Raw genomic sequence first — 23,341 nt, forward strand, 5'->3', positions numbered from 1 at the left:
GTGTCGTTTCTATGAATATTCGTTATATAATATTTGTGGAGGGGGGCGGCTTCCGCTCTCGTCAGAGCCGGCCCTGTTGATACCTGAATGCATAATAGCTTGTGATATGAAATATATACCATATTGATCTTCCTGGCGTTTTATTGACTAATCAAGTCACACCATATGGTCCATAGTACGTAGCGTCAAAATGAGAAATTATTAAAAATAAGCTTGCAAAATTATTTACGTAAGCGTAAAAAAGGCTTTAATTAACGGCATCATTTGGATCCAAATTACATTTAAAAAAAACCCCTTAATCAAAATAGGCTCTCGAATAGAATGATTGAGAATTTCCGAGAAATATAATATATACTATAAAGATCAGAGCCGCAAAACTCAAGTATTTGAAAGCGAATATAAAGCGTCCATGTCAAAAGGGATTCGTTAAAAGATAACATCACATCCGAAAAGTAAAATATTTACTCGATCATTTCATCATAAAAACAGCCGCTAGAAGACAAGACAATAAATTAATGATTTATGCGAATTTCCCAGCGACAATTATGAAAGAAATGAAATTGTCATTTATCGTTTAGTTTATTTTTAAAACAGCTAATGTGACGTGAATAATATTGAATATGCAGCGACGATATTGTATAACATATATTATATTATAGATAGACCTTACCTTCTACGTTTCAATAAAATGAAAATCATTACAACCACAGTGATCATGATCACAACAAAGAGGATCATCAATACTATTGAATCAATCAAATTATCGTCAGAGTATGTTTCATCATCCGGATAATTAGAAGGTGCTGCTATTCGTGCTGAAATATGAATGCCATGTTATTACTATTATTATTAACAATATATATTTTCTTATCTTACCTCCACCGAGTGTTGTAGTTGCAAAATTGAACGTGGCGACAGAAGTACCTGCTTCGTTCACTGCCGATACTTTTAATTGATACCACGTAGCTGGCATAAGATCCGTTATGTACATTGTATCAGAATTAAATTGATTGTCCACCCTGATCCAGTGAATCGTTCCGAAAGGTTTATATTCTACGACAAATTGCATTATAGGGCAACCGAGGTCTTCCCATGTGTACATGTTCATACGTATCGTGGACGAGTTAGTCAGTATGAAATCCGTTTCAGGCGGAACTTTGGGAGCTAAAAGCAAAGTTATATCTTAGTAAATCTAATTATATATTATCGTACTAAATGAAATTAATTTACCTCCTCCTTTAGTTGACGCAACGACTATACTGCTCGGACTACCCTCGCCCACTTTATTGTGAGCTACCACATATAGATGATACACAGAACCGCATTTCAGATCTTCAATAGTGAATGTGTTAGAATCGGGCGATAAGTCAATCGACTGCCATTCATCAATCTCTCGTTTGAAGTTCAATACATAGCCTAATAATATTTATGAATTAAAATGTAATACAGCAGCGAAAAATTCAATAAAATTTACATACCATGAGCTGGAGTGGTATCAGCGCTTGTTTGCGTAGAATCTAGCCTTAAACGTAACGAATGTGATTCTTGAGGTAGTAAAACGTGTATTGTTGGTGGTGACGGAGGTAAAAGTACACGGACTTGATAAACTATTGTATCTTCACCGCCAGAATTTCGAGCAACGCATGTGAAATTATCGGCTAACGAAGCATCTATTTCTATAAAATAATGCGATACATTAGGGTTGTTGTATATTCCTAATTTCAATTTTACAATAAGTATAACATACTAGGAATGTAAAGATCACCATGGTGTGTAATACTTAAACTTTGATGATGCGTAACTGGTGCATCAGTTCTCAACCACCTAGTTCTTGGAGGTGGGGATCCACCAGTTCGACAACCCAATAATAAAGCTGATCCGGACCCAACTGATATCACTCCTCCGAATGATGCTATTTTAGCTGAACCTTAAAGCATGATTCATTATAATAAAGTATGATAAAAATAATATTATTAGTATGCATTGTAAAATAACTACTTTTAGCCATTGGTTCTTGCATCGTTATAGCTGTCGATTCTCCTTCTCCTGATCCGGTGGTAGCACTCACCCAAAATTCATACATGTGTCCTTCTTTCAGCGATTTGACTAAGTATGTTATTTCTCCCGTAGTTATAACAGGATTTTGTATCGAAGATTGATTAGCCGGTACAGTATAAGTCACATGTTTACTGGATCTATACAAAAAATATTGTTTTTTACATATAAAAATACCTGTGCTTACGTGTATTTAATTGTATATCTAACCTATTAGCTTCTCTCACATATACAGTGTAGTGCTTTATATGTCCATTTGGTTTTATCGGTGGACGCCAACTGACCAAAACTGAATCAATCGATAATGAAATAGCTTTAACTCCATTTGGTTGTCCAGGCACTAAAAATTAATATAGATCGGATTAAAAATATAGCAGTGGCGTAGCTATGGGGCGGCGGAGGGGGCGGGCCGCCCCGGGCGGCATTTGCTTGGGGGCGGCATTATCGCGATGGGATCGTCTAGTGTGGTTCTTAACCCTGAACGCACTAAAACATATATAAGTCCACGAATAACAAGAGCTTAATATTAACCAATTTATTATTTAAAAAAATGCTGATTCAACATCAGTTGAGATTAGTGTGTAGTTCTTAATCTTGATCCCTAAAAAACTTTTCCTCGCCGCGTTTATGTATTAGGTCAGTTATGGCTAGTTATAGTTGCTATACAGTAAAGCATGAAATCGACGTTTCAAAATTTTTGATATTTACCATCTTCATCTGTAGTGCAATGAATCGGTCGACTCGCTATTCCATCACCAGCTGAAGTGTAAGCTCTGGCTTGAAGTGCATATGTTGTATGCGGTTGCAAAGCATGCAGCTGGGTTTCTGTACCTGAAGTTCGTTTAACTTCATTTCCAGTCCACTGTTCCACTGATAAATTATTGAATTAAATATATGAACATGTTTATCAATTTATATAAAAAATGTCTTACGGTTATCAGGGACGTTCATAGGACGATAGTAAATTTTATATCCTTGAATAACACCACCTCTGTACAACGGTGGTGGAGGACGCCACGATATTTTAATGCTTTGTGGGGATAGAGTAACACATGATACGTCTTCGGGCGGTGCCTCAGGAACTCCTTCTAAAGTTGTTACGACGACAGGTGGACTAGGTGGTCCATGAGATACACTATTGAACGCTTTAACGTTAATTGAGTAGCTAGTAAATTTGTTCAATCCAGTTATGGTGAACTTAGACGTTGTCCAACCGCTGACTGATGCTGATTTAGTGTTGTTTACAATGCTGGTGATTTGAGAATTTTCTTGCCACAATATAGTATATCCAAGAAGTTCACCATTCCATTTGTCTTTTGGAGGAGCCTGTGATGGTATAATATGAAGGTAATGGTAGATGGTATATGTTTATAAACAAACAGAATATTAAACAGGAAGGTCCATAAGTCTCTTTGGAAATCGTTAGAAATATAAAAAAAGTATTATAACTGCGGATCGAACATAGCAATATTTATAGATAAAAAAATGATGCAGCTGTTATTATCCACTACAAGTTTCTCTACAAAAAGCATACCAATACGGTTGAGGATTCGTTTATGAAATTAGAACATGCAAGGGATGCATTACATCAAAAATAATCAGGTCTAGTTAGTCGGAAAAAAGTTTTATATTATAATATTATAAAATATGTGACATTCCGTCCAACATCAAGCACGTATCACGATAGATCCCAGCTGCTCCACGAAATCACAGCCGACAATAATACAACTCGACACGCCAGCGAAGTTTCTCCGACTTCCAAAACCTGCCATTTCAACTCCACTGCTTGATGTGTGGTAATTTATAAATGTTTATGAAATAAACTGTTACCAGATTTTCCGGCGTCTATATGGCTGCAAAGTCATACTCATTTAACCTCGAAACACCAACAAATATTTTTAGTTGAAAAAATATAATATATTATGCTACTTAAAAAATACAAATTTCCTAGAAGGGGAAACGACTCATGGACCGCCCTACATACTATTAAATATTAACCTGCCATGTAACATGAAGTTCTCCAGGACCACTAGGCTGAACTTGGATGTTACGTGGTGGTTCTAGCGGAGCTGAAATATTATTATTATTTTTTTTAATATAATAAATATAATCTTCTCAAAAAGATTGATATTTTAAATGCCATTATATAATAAAAAACGGATGTATAAAATCATTTATTTAGAGTTTGATAAATCGATTCTATACTTAATATTCCAAAGGAAGGATGTATTATAGTTTAAAATATGCGTTCTTTTAATGTTTTTATAGCTTTATTTCACGATTTTCATAATTGGCTTATAAATTATGATCTTGTTTATTTTTTTACTATTCCATATATTTGATACCTTCTTCAAGCGTTTTAGCAATCACCGAAGTGCTGAAACTACTAGAATCAATCTGATTGATAGCCAGCATTCTAATGATGTACGAATTAGCAGGTGAAAGTCCACTGATGATAGCTTGTTCTCTATCCGTTTTAGATGTATCTATCCTGCCATAAATTGACAAAAATCATTAACTGTACTTTATAAAAAAAATTCAAAATGCTCTATAAATACCCTCTGTCTTGTAACTGTCTAGCCGGTATCGTAACATTCGTAGTCGATGGTGAGTTCCATTCGTTGGACGATTGTAGCAAACGATACTGAACCAAATAATTGGAAACAGGACTATTACCGTCGAACGGCCTCTTCCAACTCAACCTGACTACTCTACTGTTTACTTCCATGACTTCCAAATCGACGGGTGAGTCCGGCCTTTCTTGCACTGCCAAGTATAAAACCAGCTCACTTCTACCGTAGGCGTTTTCTGCTTGACACTTATAAAGTCCTGAATCTTGACGATCGGTCTGTCTAATATAGAGCTGCGATCGCATCCCATTTTCAGTCTTCGCTTCTGATATAATGAGTCTATAATTGTTTGAGTCTAGTTTATACATATCATGAGTCCAAACTATTAGTATTGGGTTATCACCGAATACTTCACACAGCAGCGTCACTGAATCTTCACGTTTTGTTGAAATGTTTCTTGAACCAAGCTCAAATCTTGGAGGTTCTGTATTAAAATCATTATTTATTTTGTTAAAATATGATATATTAGTTTATTTCATATACAATCAACTCACCGTTAACACCGATATAGATTGTTTTACTCAAACCCGAACCAATATCATTAGTTGCTTTACATAGATAATAGCCTTCATCTTGAGATGACGCTGATTTTATTGATAGTGTCCCATTTTCTAATAATCTAGGATCGTATATATCTAGAGGTTGAAAATTTCTTCCTGCTTGACCTGAAAAATAATTTAATAATAATACATTTGTTATTATTAATATTATTTTATAATCATAAAACTTTTAATTTACCATATGTACCTTGCCCTTTCATCCAAGTGATTTGAGGTATTGGAAATCCTTTAGCAGCACAGTGTATTTTTAACGGAGTACCAATTAGTGTTGATATGTCTTGAGGTTCAAATATCCACTGTGGTGCAACTGTACAAATAAAATACATAATAAGTAAAAAATAAGTTATTCAGTTATAGGTTGTGCCATAAATATATGTTGTAGTTTTGAATGATTTTATCAATAAAACTATTCTTTAAAACATTTTAAATTCTATTTAAAATGTTTTTTCTGTTGAAAGTCACTTTTTACGTACTGTGGATTATGCGTCTAAAAATAAATTAAAATCTGTAAAATCTCAATCTGTTATACAAATGTGATTTGACACAAATGCAACATTTGCAGATGACACAGATATTTACAATAGTGAAAAAATACAGAGTGATAAAACCACTTATTAGAATTTATTTCTTATTATTTAGAATTAAAATTGGTTCATATCAACTTCACTATTAAAAAATATCAATTGCAAATTCTTATAAGTGGCAACCCCATCTCATGGAAATACAGTCATATACCTTAGTATGATACCCTAGATACTAAACTGTAATGAAAGAAAGATTCATCACCACTAAATTTGTATTAGTGTTTAATGCCTTCTTCGGCCCTGGTTGTCTATTAACAAAAAATGAGGCAAACCACATTTTCATACTGTAATATTCGTATAAATCAAAAATGTTTCAAATGCACTGACAGAAGATTTGCATTGAAAATACACTATAAGATGTGCTGAATATGAGTTTGATTCACATACATTTTGAGGGATATTTTTGCGGAAATTAAAAAAAAACGGGCAATAATTTAGCAATAATACAAAAAATAACAGATTTATACTAAATTAAAAATTCATATATATGTTATATTTGTCCTTAAAGGAAGGAATAAAAAAAAACCAATAATCAATTTTGTTGATATATTCGCTAAATAGGCAATTTTTCTCAACCGCTTAACGTTTCTAAGACTATCTGCAAATAAAAAAAATTATCAAATATAAAAGTTCTTCTCGGTCTGTTTTATTAAATTAATTTTTTTTACAAAGAAACATGTGTTGTTCAATATAATTGTTGTAGAAATATTAGATGAATTGTAAATAATACTCATGACCCATAACTTAAATATTAAAATATGCCTTAATCAATATTTTCCGGCATATCATGAATTTTGCGTGAAACCCTAAAACTCTTAAGCGAAATCTTGGGGATCCAGGGAACACAAATTTGAAACTTTTAGTTACGGGACCAAGTTATTTTGTTATGCATTTCTAATAAGATCGTGTGAAAACGACACGTATTTATGGCGTTACTAAATATATATTAAAATCTATTGTTATTACCTCTAACAATTAGTTCAGCTGAATAATTAGCTTTTGCGGCACTATTACTAGCAACACACGTATAAAGCCCCGTGTGTTGTGATGTCACTTCTTTAATTATTAATAAACTAAAAAATTCTACACTTCGTTGCTCTACCTGTTGATAAATCATATTCATATATTAAATCAAAATATATTGATTTATAATGATAATTTCGATGTAACTTACTTCTAAACTAGCAGGGATAGGAACATTGTCTTTCAACCAAGAAAAAAATATTGGTCTGTCTCCTGACATAACACTGCATGTTGCTTGTATATTACTTCCTTCTTCCACGTTCGTTGGAAATATAAAAGGTGCCACTTGTGGTGGTTCTGACGATTTATAATAAAGTTATAATTCAATTAAATATCACACATTTTAATTAAACATACTTAATACTATGAGCTGTAAATCTCTCCTCGCTAATTCACCAGATGGACTTGCAACTGAACAGGTATAAGCTCCAGCATCTCCCGAAACTACAGTAGATATTTGAAGTCCTCCTTCAGCATTAGTGTGATGTCTCAAACTATTACTTAAAATTACTCCTTGCCTTTCCCATAAAACGCCACTAAAAGTTTATGCATTAAATTAATACAATAAATGTGTTAGGTATTTAGATATATTTTAAAGGCATACTTAATTGGATATCCAGAATATGGACAATATATCGTGACGTTGTTACCGGCAACGGCTCTTAGTGGTGAAATGAAACGTATGTAAGGTTGCCCTAAATATTTATAAAAAATATTATTCATTGTAAGAAATTTTTTTTTATTAAAATATACCGTAAATATTGAGTCTTGCTGTGTGTGTAGCACTACCAACAGAATTTTCAGCTTTACAGGAATATAAACCACCGTCTTCTGCTCGCGCCATTGATATGTTAAGATAGCTTGCTACTTCTTCTCTGTGTTCAACATACTGACTGAACGAATATCTATAACATTCATAATATTGAAACATCTATATTGTATATACTTACTAGAAATACATACCTGTGCGCTGGTAGAAGTTCTTTGAGAGGCTGTTCGTCTAAATACCAAGAAAAACGAGGCGCTGGTGTACCCGTTGCTGAACATCTTAATGATACAGGAGAGCCAGGTCTAAGAGCTTGCTCTATAAATGTATATTGGAGCTCTGGTGCTGTATCTATGTGTATAAATATATATAATTAAAATTAACTGTCTTTTAAGCTAATGTATAAATATGAATACCTCCAAGTAATATTCTGGATGCAGCTTGGGCACTATCAATGCCCTTTTTAGCTATACATTGATAAATTCCAGCGTCTTCTCTGGCCATACTAGATATTAAAAGACTCGATGGAGGTATTCTTCTTGTTCTGCCAGAATCTGCTCCCATGCCAGTTAACGTAACACCTTGACGTAACCATTCTATTTCAGCATTAAATATACCATGCACTGTACAGTTTAAGATAGCTCTGCTTCCATAGTTTATAACCTGATAATGAAAAGTAGATTTTAAAAGTAATACAGACTTGCAGTGTTGCATAATACATATGTAATATCTTTAAGTTAATTTTCATTACAAACAATAGGCAAGAGGGTCATGAAAGACGAAATCAAAATTTTCAGGGCTGAAATGGGTCCAGAAACACCAATATTGCGCACTTGAATATTGGATGAGGAATTTTGTCCGATGAATAAAACTTTTATAATAAGATAAACCTACTAACTCGTGTGTAATTAAATATAAAAAATCGACCGTTTTAAGTAAATTAAAAATTCTAAAATCTTGACGTGGTTTTTATATGATACTTTATTAATGTTTTGGAACTTTTGGTTCGGCAAGAGATAGAAAAATTATATTGTTGCGTATGGTGCGTATAAGTTAAAAACGGAGGTTAACCTCTTCCACGCTATGCACATCATATGATGTGCAGTCGGGTTATCAGTGCGAAGCTTAATGGGCTTGTAAAACCGCATGTTTTTTAACGAAACTAGAGGGAGATAATTGTTCATATAACCTTTATAAATCAGTAAGAATTATTGGTAAACGATTTTAATATAAATATTATTATAATCTGAGGTAGAGCAAAACAAAATATAAATGTAAGGTAAAGCATTTAATTCAGTCGTTCAAATTTTGCGCGAGAAAAGCGGGCATCACAGTGTGTATATGCCACAATAAAATCGTTTTTTTACTATATTTATAATTATTAAAAACATTTTAGCTAATTACGACGGACAGTTTAATCCATCATAATGGTAATTTCAAAATGCCAGCTACAACAAAAAATAAAAAAATTAACTAAGGACACATACAAAATAATTAGAGCAGCTTTTTGAATTTAAAGAAAGCTTTCGAATTAAAGACATTTTATAGGTATTAGTAAAATAGTTTTAAGATGGTTTGAATAATATTTAAAAAAGATACTGAAAAAAACTTGTTTATTAATTAGGAAGATATGATAAAAAATGATATAAAAATAGTTATATGATAATATAATACATTTAGAAGTAATTGTAGATTATATTGTATAAAGATGTAATAAAAATCTTTTACATGGGCAGTTTTTTGCTATGGGTCATAAAGTAATAAAATCTTGTCATCAAAATCCTATTTTAGACGTTGGCAGCAGTTTTGGAGTAAATCAATAAAGGCCCGGGTCATAAAATCTCTTAAGGGAAAAATTTTAGCAAAAAATACTGTAAGCCGTTGTTTTCGCACGTTAATTTTAAGCACGGACAGCGGACAGACGGGGAACAGACAAATCTGTGTTTTTTCTCACCACACACGATCAGATTTATCCGCCAGACATCCGCGACGGACAGATATGTCGGACAAATCCGCGCGTGTATGGCCAGCTATAGAGCGTGTTAAGCTGCTACGTACTGAAACAGAAGCTGCAAAATTCTTGCAAGAACATGTTTTGTTGTGTTCATGGAGTGTTCACTATTCTAACGTAAACGTGTTTATGTAGCAAAACATTGTTTTGAAATAAATACGTTTTAAAATTTAAACAGGGTAAGTGCGAACGAGCGAAAGAGAGTGAGCGTTGGTCAGATGAGTGAGCACCCCATGAATTACTAATAAAAATGTAATATAGCATTTTTAAAATATAAATAAAATGGATAAAAGAATAAAGAAATATTTTTTTTAGAATAAATTTGACCCCAGATAATAGGAACATATTGTTGTTTTTTATAAATATTAAATAGTCGCTGTTTTTCAGATTCAAAGAGTAATACAGATGTTAAACATCAATTGTATTTGTACAGGTAATAAACAACATATAATTAAAATAATAATAATACGTTATATCGACTGGTGCCATCCCTACGTATTTTGGTCGTACGTATGGTTACGTGCGTGAGTGTGAGTCTATATTTACATATGAATAGCGCTATTGCATACTATAATATTTTTTAAAATTAATTTTGAATACGAATTATGCAATAAGAAGTTGATTTAACCTAAGCAAGCTTTGTGGAATATTACAAAAATCACTGCGTCATGTTTTTGAATCATGACGTTTTTAATCCTTTATTGCCAATTTAATTTTAAACTATCTATTTAAATGAAAAAATATAATATTCAATATAAAATATTTTACCAATAATTCAGGCTCTAAAGTGACCATGAGAGGAGATGTAACTATTATATTCGTAACGGTAGTCTGTTCGCCTAAAGTCGAATGCACTTTGCATATCCATCGTCCAGCATCGCTTGACTTAACGGATCTGATGATAAGTCTTCCCCTGTCACCAGATCTCTCTAAAATGTCTCTTCTTCCGTTATTTTCCTTGAACCACCTGTAACATTTTCAAGCATTTTAGGCATTGTATAAATTGTATTTATTAGGAATTAAAAATATGTTTACATAACACTAGGCAATGGATTTCCATGTGCGATGCATAGTAGTTCAACGTCCGATTCTTTCTCTGCAACTATTTCGGCCGGAGGCCTTTGGATTAATCGCGGCGGAACGTTCCCAGAGGCTTCTGTAAATAAGTAAGGAAAAAAATACAATACAGGCACGCTTGCATGTATACAATTTCATCTGTTTGTGTTTGTCGAGAGAGAGAAATACGATTGTTGGATAAATATTTGCAGTTGAAGAAAGAAGGCTCGAAAATTATAAAAGCCCTTCGCTTGTGCCCTCCAGTGGCGGCGGAATGAAATGAAAGGAGCGCGAGTAAGAGGGACGAGAAAGCAAGCAGATCTCCAACTTTGGAGAAAAGAAATTGTGATTTATATATTATATGTACTAGCTTTTGTACCCGGCTTCGGCTGCGTTACGTTTCTATTTATAACATACCCTTCATCACTTGGAAGATGTTTTTTTAATAAATTATTTTTATCTGCCAGCATGTACATTATATACATGTTTTTTTAAATGCTACGCTTGTCATAAAATTGATCCCGCGAGAAGCAATATTTTTTCACATAAAGCGTCTCAATTGAGACTGCTTTAAATGAAAAAGAAGCAATGATTGATCTGAGTATATTACATAATATTGCACATTTTAGGTAGATATAAATACCTTAGCAGCTAATCGGGCTATCAACCCTAAAGTTGGTTCTTTGGTAATTCACTTAGATTAATTCAATAATTGACGGCTTCTTCGTTTATACAATATTAGCTATTAGGTAAAATTAATACGTAACAACTGATATCATATTTTTTATAGAGAAATTCTCATTTTTACTTCTCAATTTTTTCGATAATACCTGAGATTTTTTAAAGAAATAAATATATGTGATTATAATATTACAGTATATAATTATAGATATATTTATATTACCAATGAACAGAGCACTGGATGATCGTTGAAAAGAATAAAATCAATACGATGATTATTTGTTATAATGGAAGCGAATAATCGAAGGACCAGAACGGATCGATCTACTTCGATTGACAACAGAGCGGTGAGTTACAAATAAATTTAATCAAACCGTAGAAAAATTGTTAGTAATAGCTGTTGATAATTTAAAATATTCGTATTTCAACAACTTTTTTGGAATATTAAAAAAATGAGATTTTTTTGATAGTTTTTAGTTTGCTATCAGGAAAACTTCACGGTGGAAAGCATCCATACATTTTTGTAATCTGCTGATTCCCATACGTCACACATGTAGTACAAAGGCGCGGCACTAATCCTAAGAAATATTATAATAATTATTTTTTATTATTTCTTCTTTGTTGTTATTTAAATGAAAATAAATAAATAAAGCAATTTAAAATAAATTTAATATTTTAAGATTATCTTATCGAAATTTTTAAATTCGGAGTCAAAGTCAGAGTCAGACCTTGCAAAAATTTGGAGTCAAGAAAAAACTTCACAGCCCCAGATTTAAGCAAACAATTGTATCAATTGTAAAAATAAAAAATGCTCACAACAAAAAAAATAACACAGGAGGCACTATTTTAAAATTTTATTCTAAAACATAAAAAAATAGTAGTTTTTAAAATGTTTTTCAATACTTTAGTTTTATCGTTCCATAAAATTCCAGTAAATATTTAGAATTTCTTAATAAAAATTAAAGTATGATCTAAAAATATTATAGCAAAATTTGCTCTCAATTATCTTTGTAAACTTATTTTGAATGACTAAGTCTTAAGATATAGTATAAATAAAATTAATAATTTTATTAAACATATATGATATTTTATTATTAGTAGTCCTTATACAATATGTGTGTTTCAATAATAAACATTAAAAATCTGCACACAGCAATGGTTTCGATTAACAGAATATTAGAAATTAGAAAAAATATAATATTAGAAAAAACAAAACACCAATGGACTTACAACAAATAAGCATTACTTAAGCTAGCTTATATAATTATCTTACAAGCACCTTAACATAAAGAGTTTTATTTGGATACTCTTAATTTGCCTTATTTTATAATTGTTCTAATTTCCTCAATGGACCGTAATAAAAGATGGAAAATCTTTTATTGTGGTCCATCATGGCTCGGTTACATGAAAAAATACCAGCCAATCACCAATTAATCCTTTGTTATTTATCGTACGATCACATTTAAACTTTCATTATGGGTAAGTTAGGAGGTGGAGCTAAACTCGAACGCGATTGGCTTTTATTTTGCTTTATCTCCTATTCACTTAAGCTTTCTAAAATGACCTAATTAAAATATATGCACTCCCTCACCAATCATTCTGACAACCACTCGAGGATTCAAAGTCTCTAAAATTTAACTCTATCGTCTGATATTGACACCTACATTTTTACATACACATTTGGTAAATTATTGTAAATTCTTTACTAAGCCAGTAGTATAAGTGTGTGACAAATAACTAAAATACGTGTTTTTGAATTTTTATCGTGTCTACGATAAAAATATATACTTATAATTACGATTGATTATCACAGATTATGTTTTTCTATATTTTTCTAATCTTACTGATGAATATCATAATAAATAATTTAAACGAAATGTATCATAGTGACATATATTGATTAATAATAAAATACTTGTCACTGATTTACAAACATTGATTTTAGTCTGGCGTATTACTACTAACTTAGTATTTAGTTGTTACTTGCGTGCATCTTATTATAACGTCTGTAATGATCTTGATAGACGACCTACAATAAATACAAAATAAAATAATAAAAACATGTTCTCTATAATCAGATTGTAAAGGTCACACCACTCGCCAACCCAAAAAAATATATCATGATAAAAGATAACACAAAACAAGTTTTAATTAACAATTTGCTGCTCGGGAGCAAGTTAATCATTTCAGTATTAATAGAAAAAATATTCCTCCGGTATTTAATTAGTGATAGTAATGTCAGTGAAATGCCCAGAAGGAAAAAAAAACGAGCAGAAGATTTGGACGATGACACAGGGAGCATAATTTTGAAATTACGTACTGAAATATGAGTTAAGATACGCGTTTAATGGCGGCAATAAAAATTATATAAAATTTAGCGCTTTAACGTAGGCTCGAATTACGTGGTAGCAATTAATCAACGGATCGATGTTCACGGTTGGAGTTTTTGTTCTCTCGATTAATGCTTGATTCCACTCCGATGCACAATTATTATGTGTAGGGGTGGTATGTTTTTATGGATTAAATATGGGAAACACATGTAAACACTGTGATTTACTAGAAGAAAGTAATATATTTTTATACTTATAAGTCTTAAATGTTTTTTTTTAATATACGTTTAGGGTGATTCTTCGCCTTCATAGTTCACAATGAAAAAATGTAAAAAAGTATTCAATGTGATGTCAAGTTTATAGAGTTCTGACATATAATAAAATCGGTAATGAATTAATTGAATATAAGTGATAATGATCTGCTTGTATGGTTCACTGTGCACATAACTTAATAATGAAAAATAAGCAATGCGTTTATTTATAATATAAGTATAATTCATGTGTGTGAATTAAATATTTATATAATAAAATATTGTAATAGTAGGATTATCTCTAGTGTTGTTATATTGTGTTTTTGTTTCAATATTGAAGAAGTAATTTGGAACGCGGAGCCGTGAAAGTAAACAAGACAGGAGAAAAACATCTAAACGTTTGACGCTAGAATAGTTTCAAAAAATTCGCGAATCATAGGCAATGTTAAGGTCCAAGAAAAGAAAACAATACACATCCAACGTACCGAACCATCGAAAAAATGGATAGACTGTATTTACCAAGCAAAAAAGCCCACGGCGGTGTCCGTTAACAAGTAGCTTTTTTTATTTGTCTCTCCACTTTTCATTACTATTGTGTAATCCCCCGAGATGCGAAAAAAATGTACATATATGAGTTCTCCGAGGAAAGTGTAAATAAAATTTATATATTTTATCAATTCGAGTCTGTGAAATTTATTAAAAAAAAATACTATACTAGAGCAATTTCTATTTTAATTGTAACAATGTTTTAAAGAATTTAAATTTGTAGAATTATAACAATCGATTATAATATTATGTAAAATGTTCCAATGAGTTTAATTCTGGGTAATTGCTACAAAATATACAATGTTGTATAATTCATTTTAATCGAACATTTAAGAACACGATAAACCATATTTTATAATTCATTTCGTTCGTAAAATTTCTCTTTCGGAATTAAATAAATGCTAATTAAGGTAAATGTAATAAATTTGTTTATGATGTCTTACATAAATGCAATTTCGATAAATTAATTAAACAATCAATTTGTATTATATTATTTACATTTATTCTACTACAGAAATGTTCAATAAATAAAACATTTTCATTTGAAAATTAAATTAGAATGCTGATAGAATATATACACTATGTTTCAGTACAAAGTATGTTTTGACTAACGTCTGATTATTTTTTGAACTCACTAATCTGACATATATTTAGTTAAATACATAACATTCTAACCTAATAGATTATCCCAATGCGTCACTAAATAATAAAAGAAAATAATACTCTGTATAGCTGACATTAAATAGATCAATGTGCAATGTCAGCGTATTAAGGAGCTAGATGGCGACAGGCAAAGGTGAGATTACGGACGTCCTGTCTCTAAGAGGATGCGATCGTGATCCTCGAAGACGTTCCAAAACCCAAAACTAGAATTCCTTAATAATTTATTTGACAACAGACTATAGTAATTTGACGAAATGTTTGTGACAAACAATCCGCAAAGATTTAGCAAACTGTATCTCAACGCTCCTAAAAGAAAGGTGCTGGGATTTAAGAACGGATAATAACAAAATATCATTATATAGAGATATCTTTCTTTTTTACATTTTTAGAACTATTTCGATTAAGGTAGAAGACAGGAGTATAACGGATAACGGATCGTTGAAGTAAAACGCGGTTCTTATAACAAAACCAAAAATCTTATAAGATTTTTCGTATACGTCGTTTACGTGTAGAGAAACAATTTCAATTTCAAATCATCTGCATACCGAAGAAAACTGGAATTAGTTACTGCCGTAATTATGTCATTATCAAATAATGCAAAGAGCAGACGACCCAGATTGGATCCTTAAGGAACCCCCGAAGGGGTGAAATATTTTTCGTCAATCGGCCGAAGTGTCCACGATCGCTCAAATAAATATGATAATTTAAATCATCAAAGCAACCAAGGTATGATATTTTCATACAATGAATTTGGAATTTGCCCTGAATATGTATTTTTCAGTAAAATTAAATTATCATTAGTGAAGTCCAAATACATTTTTATAGAAGATATATATTTCTACTAGCAAAAATATAATTTAACGCTTGTGAAATTATATGTTGCTCTAAAATATCTATGAAACTCAATTTGACAGTTGCGAAACGTCTATTTGCTGTTCTAATCCAAACTTAACCTAATGAAAGTTTTAAAACTAATTATAATTTTAGAATTTCATTGAAAAACACAAAGTAAGCCAACTCCTCTCTTAGGGAAAAATAAGTAAAAGAAGAAGTAAAGACGTTGCATTTCCCATATTGCTCTATAATGTATCTGCATTATGTTTTAAAAATATGATAGCTATCCTTACTAATATTACTGCAGACTTTTGATATGAGAGTATTGATTAAATTATATTAAAACCGAATTTTGGTCAATAAGAGAGCGCAAAAATAATTATCACTTCTCAGAAGTCAAAAATTCACGTCAAAAGCAATACAATCGTATCGGCGCCGTCGCAATGGGAACGCTCGGTAACGAGCGTTCCCACTGCGCTCACTTAAAACATAATGAAATATCAAGGCAGATAAATTATAAAGCAATATGGGAGATGCAACGTCTGTACTTCTTCTTCTGTGGCTGATTTTAAAGCGTAATTTTGTTGTTGTTTTGATAAAAAAAAATGTAAATTCGATACAGATCAATATATTTTAGATCTAAGCGCATTTTCATGTTCTGTTTTTTTTTCGGCTTTTTAAAATAATTTCAGTCAGAGCTTTCATTACATTTAAAAAGCGAAGTTTGACAGCCAACAGCATAGAATTTCTTAACCAACGAGCTCTAATGTAAACAATAGGCCTTCATTAGTAACTGTGAATGTATACATACACTTAGTCGTAAAAGTCACATAATAATTCACCTCTACCTAGATCACTCATGGGCAACCTTTTCTAGTTCAGGGGCCAAATTATCATTCTGTCTTCGAGTCAAGGGCAGAAGCAAATTACTGTTTTATTTAATAAGTATATATATATTTTTTATAAAACGAGAATTGCGGGGTTCCACCACTGCTTATAACATAATATTATTAGAGCAACACACAATCTTTATTGCTATCTTGCGATTAACTTAAATTTACTTTTCATACAGCCCTATAAAAAGACGCGCATGGCTTCCATAGACCAGATTTTCAGATTTAATTTAACCTCTATAGCAGTAGTTTTCAACGCGAAAAAGCATTTACAGGGGTGCAAGAAAAGTTTATAACTTTTAGACGTGTAATATAAAATTTAAAACTGTCTTATGCTATATAAATTTGACTCGATTAAACTATGTACTCTCATTTTTTCTGATTATTATTTTATTGATTTTAATTACCATCGCTATGTCTTAAAAACGGTAAATTAAAGACGATTATGTTGCTTATGGATTCACTTGTACATTAGAAAAATATGGAAGGTAACGATCACAATGCATTTTATGTTGCAATCATGTATAATAATAAAAAACTAAAATTAGAACTTGTCTATTCAAAAAAGGGAATTTTGCAAACTGTTCCTTACTTAATTCAATCGTTTTGAAAAAAATAGAAAATATCTGAAACTGCAATATATTTACAACGATTCAGTGAATCGTTTTATAGATATTTTTTCATGGGTGATAATAGAAAAGTACAGAGATGAGTACTGGATCCATTTATATTTGATTCAATAAAATACAATCTTATTGAAGTACACATTTAGAACCTAATCTAGAGCTGGTTAAAGCAGCATTTTAGACACTTCCACCTGTGTGAAATGCGATTTTTATCACTTTTGCACAGAAATGGAAGTAATGACTCACGAAAAAAAGTATTATTATTAGTAATTGAGTTATTGTATAATATGCATCATATATGCAAATTTATGTATATATTTTTCAATAAAAAATGATCTTGTAATTTCCTAAATAAAAAAATTAACACACATTTTTCAATGGACTGCCAATCATAAAAAATATTAAGAAACACTGCTCTAAAGAAAGAATTTAAGCTGTATGTACGATTCTGAGCAAATCTCATCAGTGACTAGCTTTGGCTAATACCTAAATGGAGAAGTTATCCTCTCAAGCGGCCTGAACAAAGTGTGCCTTGTCTCTGAAGTGAAAAGTAGGCAATAGACCCACTCCTGAACTAATAAAGTATTATCGTCACGCCTCGATCTCTCGATTGGCTTGAGATACAGGGACTCCGGGGAGCAGTCTCATATTCAGCCACAACTATATGCTGAAGATAAAGCTGCTCCATACGAAAAAATCTGGCATTTAACATTTAGCTCAAAAAATTTCTTCATCCAGTTGAGAAGCAATTATTATATATAAAAAATATAGTTTCCGAATAATAATTGTGATTGAAAAAAATGCTAGATTTCTATATATTACCTATTTATATTAGTTTTAACATAAACACGTTTGCCTCATTTGTCACGTCATTGTTGTTTCCAAATTGTAAACAGTAATTTGGAAACAGCACCGGCGTTTGCGTGCTGTAACGCGCACGAGGAAGATTAATACGTGTCATTACTCATCCTTTCCAGTTATAATTAAGGACTATTAACTTGATTGTGAAGGTGGCGATTAATGCCAGAGTAACGGAGCAAGATCCCTCGGATGCCGACATTAAAAGTAGCACTTTGTTTACGGACGTGACGTGAAACCGTTGCTATTTAATAAGCAAACTGTATGTGTTGAAAAATTTAAGTATGACAATAACAACTTTTCCAGGTAGATTTCAATTACATTTTTTTAGATTATAATAACAAGATTTATCTTGGCGCGCTTTAACAAACTTTTATCAAAGCTCTCACAATGTTAGTCCTTTGAAAGATTCGTCGCGACGCTCTCCTATCAAACATCAAATGCACTTTAATGTCAATAAAAGTGTACGCGAAAGTCTTAACACAAGTTTTGTCTCGACTCCAAAGGCGAAAACTCCTCTTACATAGCGGAAATGGGAATCATTGGTATTCCGGCGGGAATATCACTAAAGGCTGATTCTAGCAAAACACCGGCCAAGTTTAAGCATCGCTAAAAGTTAAAAATTTCACACGTATCTGTGTGAACCTTGTAAGTTTGAATTGTAAGCGTATAGTAAAATTGCTACATGGTAATATGGCGCGTGTGTAACTTTAACTTTAAATAATAATAATAATAATAATAGGAATATCTCGAATTGAGTAACTCATTTATTTTGTTTACTTATAATATTAGCTCGTCATTTACTAAAATATAAGAGAGAATAAAATTATTATTGAACAATTCGGCTTTCGCAAAACTTAACTTAATAGTTTGACGGAGCATTCATACGCTTAATCTAATATGAAAAAGAGTACGGGATTCTTAAATATTACATATACAAAAAAATCCTTTCAGAACTGTAAGTAAAAATTAAAATGACAACACTGTGTAAAAGTAACAGTTAGCGTACTTTGCCTTATCGTTAACGAGAGACAATTTGCCATGCTAATAACCACTCTTGATCCTTCTTATTGCTTCAATCGTTTATGTGATAAAGAAATAGGTCTGTGAGTCTGCGATACGTAAACAATTACGTCGAAAACGATCCAATGCCTCGAAGGCAAATGACTCAAGTCCTAGTCGACTAAAAGGGCAATTATGGTAAATTTTAGGATTTAACAGATGGAGCTTTGCTTATCGGGCCGTGCACAGGACATTAGGTAATCAGGGGCGATTTGTAAATTACACTCGGCTGCACTCGATACGGCCCGGTTTATCCCTAGGGATCACCGCTCGTAGGCGCCCCTTCACACGCTAAGGGTAATGACACGAAAAAATATGGCCGCATCGTTTTTACGCAATTTCTTTTTGACACGTTACATAATATACGCATACGTTTACATTCGTGCAATATGTTAAAAACATATTTATGAGGTACTGGATATCGCTTTATTTATATAAAAAAAAAATACAGAGTGGCTCCATAAAACGACATTTTGAACGATGCAGTAAAAACAAAAGCATCAAATTAAAAAAATGACATTAATTCTTAAAAAGATAGATTTGAATTTTTTCACATATCATCGGTAAAATATTTATTATTTCCAATAAAATTTGTCTAATTACATTGCCATATAATTCAAGGTATTAATCTCAGTTTTAATCTGCTTATTAACCTATTCACTCAATTTAGGTTTTCGTCCCGTAACGCGGTGACTATTTCATCGTATTTGAGATCAAGAGAAAAATCTTTTAAAGTGCTTATTAGAATTAAAATATACAATTTTATTGTTTAAAAATGATAAAGATCTATATTATCTAAATAAATCTGCGAACAAACTTTTTGATCGTATTGTTAATAATATGACACGAACAATAGAATCAATGTTCGAATTATCCGGTGTATGAAATAGTGCCATTCATATGTAAATATAGACTCACACTCGCGCACGTAACCATATGCACGACTAGTGTTTCTTCTAGATTATTTTTCGAGAATTTCTCGAGATAAATATATAATAGAGAACTCTCATTTCTCAAGAATTTTTTTTAAAGCACTTTTTATTAAAAAAAAATGTATGAATATTTTGAAAATATTTACAACGACTGCTTATTTTATAAAGCTGTATAAAGAAAGGCGGTTTCATGCCTAATCTGCATACATCTGGGAATGACAAAAAATTGTTTAAAAATTTTCAACACTCAAACTAGCCTTATTTTTGCTTAAGTAATAAAATAAGACACTTAAATAAGAATCCTTTCCGAAAGTGTTCGTGCCAGATGTAAAATATGCATACATTTTTTAAAGATCAAAAGTATTTAAAATACCAAAAAAATTTTGCGATTTTCTATTACTCTAACCGGGCGGCGGCTTTATCTTTGCTTTGGTGATCTAAGAATCAGCTCCTGATTTACGGCTATTTTTTCACTAATCGAAAAAGGTTTTTTTATATGGTTTTTGTGAAGTAGCAAAAGCTGTAATTGACAACTGTCTAACGATTATTATTGACGACCGAATTAGAAAATATCAATTCTGAGCTAAACTCGAAATTTCAACGATCAATTAAAGAAAAATTATATAATCGAAGAAACTAGTCATTTACTATGGCATTAATTCAATTTTTGCAAAATACAGAATCTTTCACCAGTCAAAAAAATAATGACTTCCTTAGTTATTTATCAAAAGCAGGAATATGTAAATGGGGAAAGAAATTATTCGCAGCTTATTTAATGGTTCGACGAATTCTAAAGACTCCATTAAATCATTAGAATCCAATGAAAAAATTGAAAATTTATCATTGGCGTAACAATTTGAGAAAGAAATTTATTTCAGCCTTACAGAGAGTGGTGTAAGAAAAATAAACTGATTTTTAAAGCTTATACGGACAACTATATTTATCTAGACTCGTAAAAGCACGCGATTTTACATGCCCATCATATGATTCGGGCTTCACACTGGAGACTCGATTCGGCTGCCCATCATATGATGTGCATAGCGTGGAAAGGGTTAATGATATTAATAAAGTTATTCGTAATTTAAAATTTAAACTAATCGTTGATGACCTTAAAATGTTATTTAAGATAATAAAAAAAAAAAATTTAAAAATCTATGTGCGTGGTTTTATGCTAATAGATAAGCATAAAAAATGTCACATAAGTGGTAACTGATTTTATTGTCCTATTTTAAGAGTACTAACGATTTAATTAGCATAAAGAAAACATATGCAATAAAGATTTTTAAATGTTAATGTTGTTATGTACCTGTACAAGAGGGAATATATATTTTTTTAAATTTTAATTTCTCACAAAATTAAATACATGTTATGATGGGATATGATTTCCTTGAGTCGCGTTGACGAGTGTACACAGGGAAGCATTTTTACAAACTACTCATATTCCTTACTAGAAAATATTTACAATTCAGAGTTTATGGAAAAGCTTCATTTTTATAGGCCACTTTTTGTGTTTACCAGCGCTTGTGTTTTCAAATATTGTGTGAAGTATCACATGCAAAAACAGGCATATAAGACAAGTCCCCAATAAGCCTGGCTATCCGAATTTATAACCATATGTTAGACGCATTGTGGTATATTCATTATTGTATATAAATTTATCGATTATATTTTTTATATGTATCGTTTTTTCTATGCATTGATTTTAAAATGTTATTCCCTGCATATATATTTAATAATAATATATAATCAATGTGTATAATTTTAATGAGTAAATTATAATTGGATGATATTGAATGATTTGATTCTGCTGTGAAAATGAAATTTACAGCCGTGAATTATCTTTCATTCCGATTACGTCACTAGTTTTTCACAATAATATATTATTACATTACGTTAAAATACGCTTTGTAAAATTAGTCTGCTAAAAATTAAAGATTCATAACATCTCGTCAACTATAATTGCTACATTAAAAGCATATTAAATATAAGCTCATTTCAAGTCTCTTTTATTAAAATATATTAAGAAAATGTGAAAAACAAGTTCTGCCTCTAGCTCTATCTGACGTGACGTGAATTTTATGCGGTCTTTATAATTTAGAGTCCGTTAGATATCAATATTTGAACTATTATTCGTTTTTTTGGGCCACCATTTAAATCATTAAAAAGTGAAAGGGAACTGGATATTTGGAAAATTTTCTTCGGAATAAATATTTATATGTTGCAAGTCAGAGTGGTAAAATGTTTTTCTCCTCATTTGCTATCGCTTTGAAAAATTTGCGTAAATAATACAGTTATACTTTATGTGAGTAGATGCTGTTATTGTAGTTTTCAAGTCATAGTGAGGGAAAAAATTGATGAACTTAAATACCAATCAGGTTTTTTTGATATTTGAATTTGTGGCGATGTTTATCTATCAACGTGTAAAAATGACGGTTTTGAAAAGGAAAGCGTGATTAACGTTGGCTTAGCTACAGAAATTTTGATTAGTCATACGTTTCTGAATGCTTTCTAGAAACCCTCTACATTTACCAAACGACGTTTAGATGACGCTTTGCTGAGATCTGTGCCCTCAGATAATGCGCAAAATAAATGCGATAAAAAACCAGTGATTTATTTTTGATTCTCGTAACCACATATTGTTTTTCTTAAAATTGCGTAAATTCTGAGCGCTGGAGCAAGGACAAGCGCTCGCGCAATCGCATGAGATATAGTCAAATAATTTTTCATGCTTTAAATTAATGATCTGAATACGATGTAAATTACAAGAACCGATTCGTATATAAATACTTAATAGATATTAAATGGCTTCAATCTCGATAATTTAAAAAATTAAGGGAAAGCACCGTTTTCATATTCCTATGGACGTCTCACCATTGATGTGTATATTCGTAACTAAGCATGATATACTACGGCATCTTGGCGAATTCCATTCTTAAGTAGACATTCTTCGCGTCGACTACGACATGGGTTTCGCGGAGGA

At 31.5% G+C, this 23,341-nt stretch overlaps 1 protein-coding gene across 5 annotated transcripts in view; it reads right to left on the bottom strand.

The window, feature by feature from the left end:
- The window catches only part of LOC148233946 (cell adhesion molecule Dscam1-like), a 215,282-nt gene that overhangs the window by 2,919 nt on the left and 189,022 nt on the right, over window positions 1–23,341 (bottom strand). For 3 of the 5 annotated variants that reach the window (XM_088189037.1, XM_088189034.1, XM_088189033.1), the window contains exons 7-29: window positions 10,665–10,785; window positions 10,398–10,596; window positions 8,035–8,281; window positions 7,816–7,969; window positions 7,606–7,757; window positions 7,457–7,547; window positions 7,210–7,388; window positions 7,004–7,149; window positions 6,796–6,931; window positions 5,424–5,552; window positions 5,180–5,350; window positions 4,614–5,109; window positions 4,401–4,546; window positions 4,054–4,124; window positions 2,988–3,381; window positions 2,764–2,925; window positions 2,266–2,395; window positions 1,999–2,195; window positions 1,748–1,927; window positions 1,479–1,676; window positions 1,231–1,416; window positions 877–1,164; window positions 671–815 (exon numbers count right to left, since the gene is read on the bottom strand). In XM_088189037.1, the coding sequence (XP_088045163.1) occupies window positions 671–815; window positions 877–1,164; window positions 1,231–1,416; window positions 1,479–1,676; window positions 1,748–1,927; window positions 1,999–2,195; window positions 2,266–2,395; window positions 2,764–2,925; window positions 2,988–3,381; window positions 4,054–4,124; window positions 4,401–4,546; window positions 4,614–5,109; window positions 5,180–5,350; window positions 5,424–5,552; window positions 6,796–6,931; window positions 7,004–7,149; window positions 7,210–7,388; window positions 7,457–7,547; window positions 7,606–7,757; window positions 7,816–7,969; window positions 8,035–8,281; window positions 10,398–10,596; window positions 10,665–10,785 (4,318 nt within the window). The remainder of the gene's footprint in view (window positions 1–670; window positions 816–876; window positions 1,165–1,230; window positions 1,417–1,478; window positions 1,677–1,747; window positions 1,928–1,998; window positions 2,196–2,265; window positions 2,396–2,763; window positions 2,926–2,987; window positions 3,382–4,053; window positions 4,125–4,400; window positions 4,547–4,613; window positions 5,110–5,179; window positions 5,351–5,423; window positions 5,553–6,795; window positions 6,932–7,003; window positions 7,150–7,209; window positions 7,389–7,456; window positions 7,548–7,605; window positions 7,758–7,815; window positions 7,970–8,034; window positions 8,282–10,397; window positions 10,597–10,664; window positions 10,786–23,341) is intronic. The other 2 variants (XM_088189036.1, XM_088189035.1) reach the window with 1 other exon arrangement.

Source organism: Plectrocnemia conspersa, unplaced genomic scaffold (genome assembly GCF_051122295.1).
Source record: "Plectrocnemia conspersa isolate PC_06_02 unplaced genomic scaffold, ASM5112229v1 ptg000007l, whole genome shotgun sequence".
NCBI classification, from domain to species: domain Eukaryota; kingdom Metazoa; phylum Arthropoda; class Insecta; order Trichoptera; family Polycentropodidae; genus Plectrocnemia; species Plectrocnemia conspersa.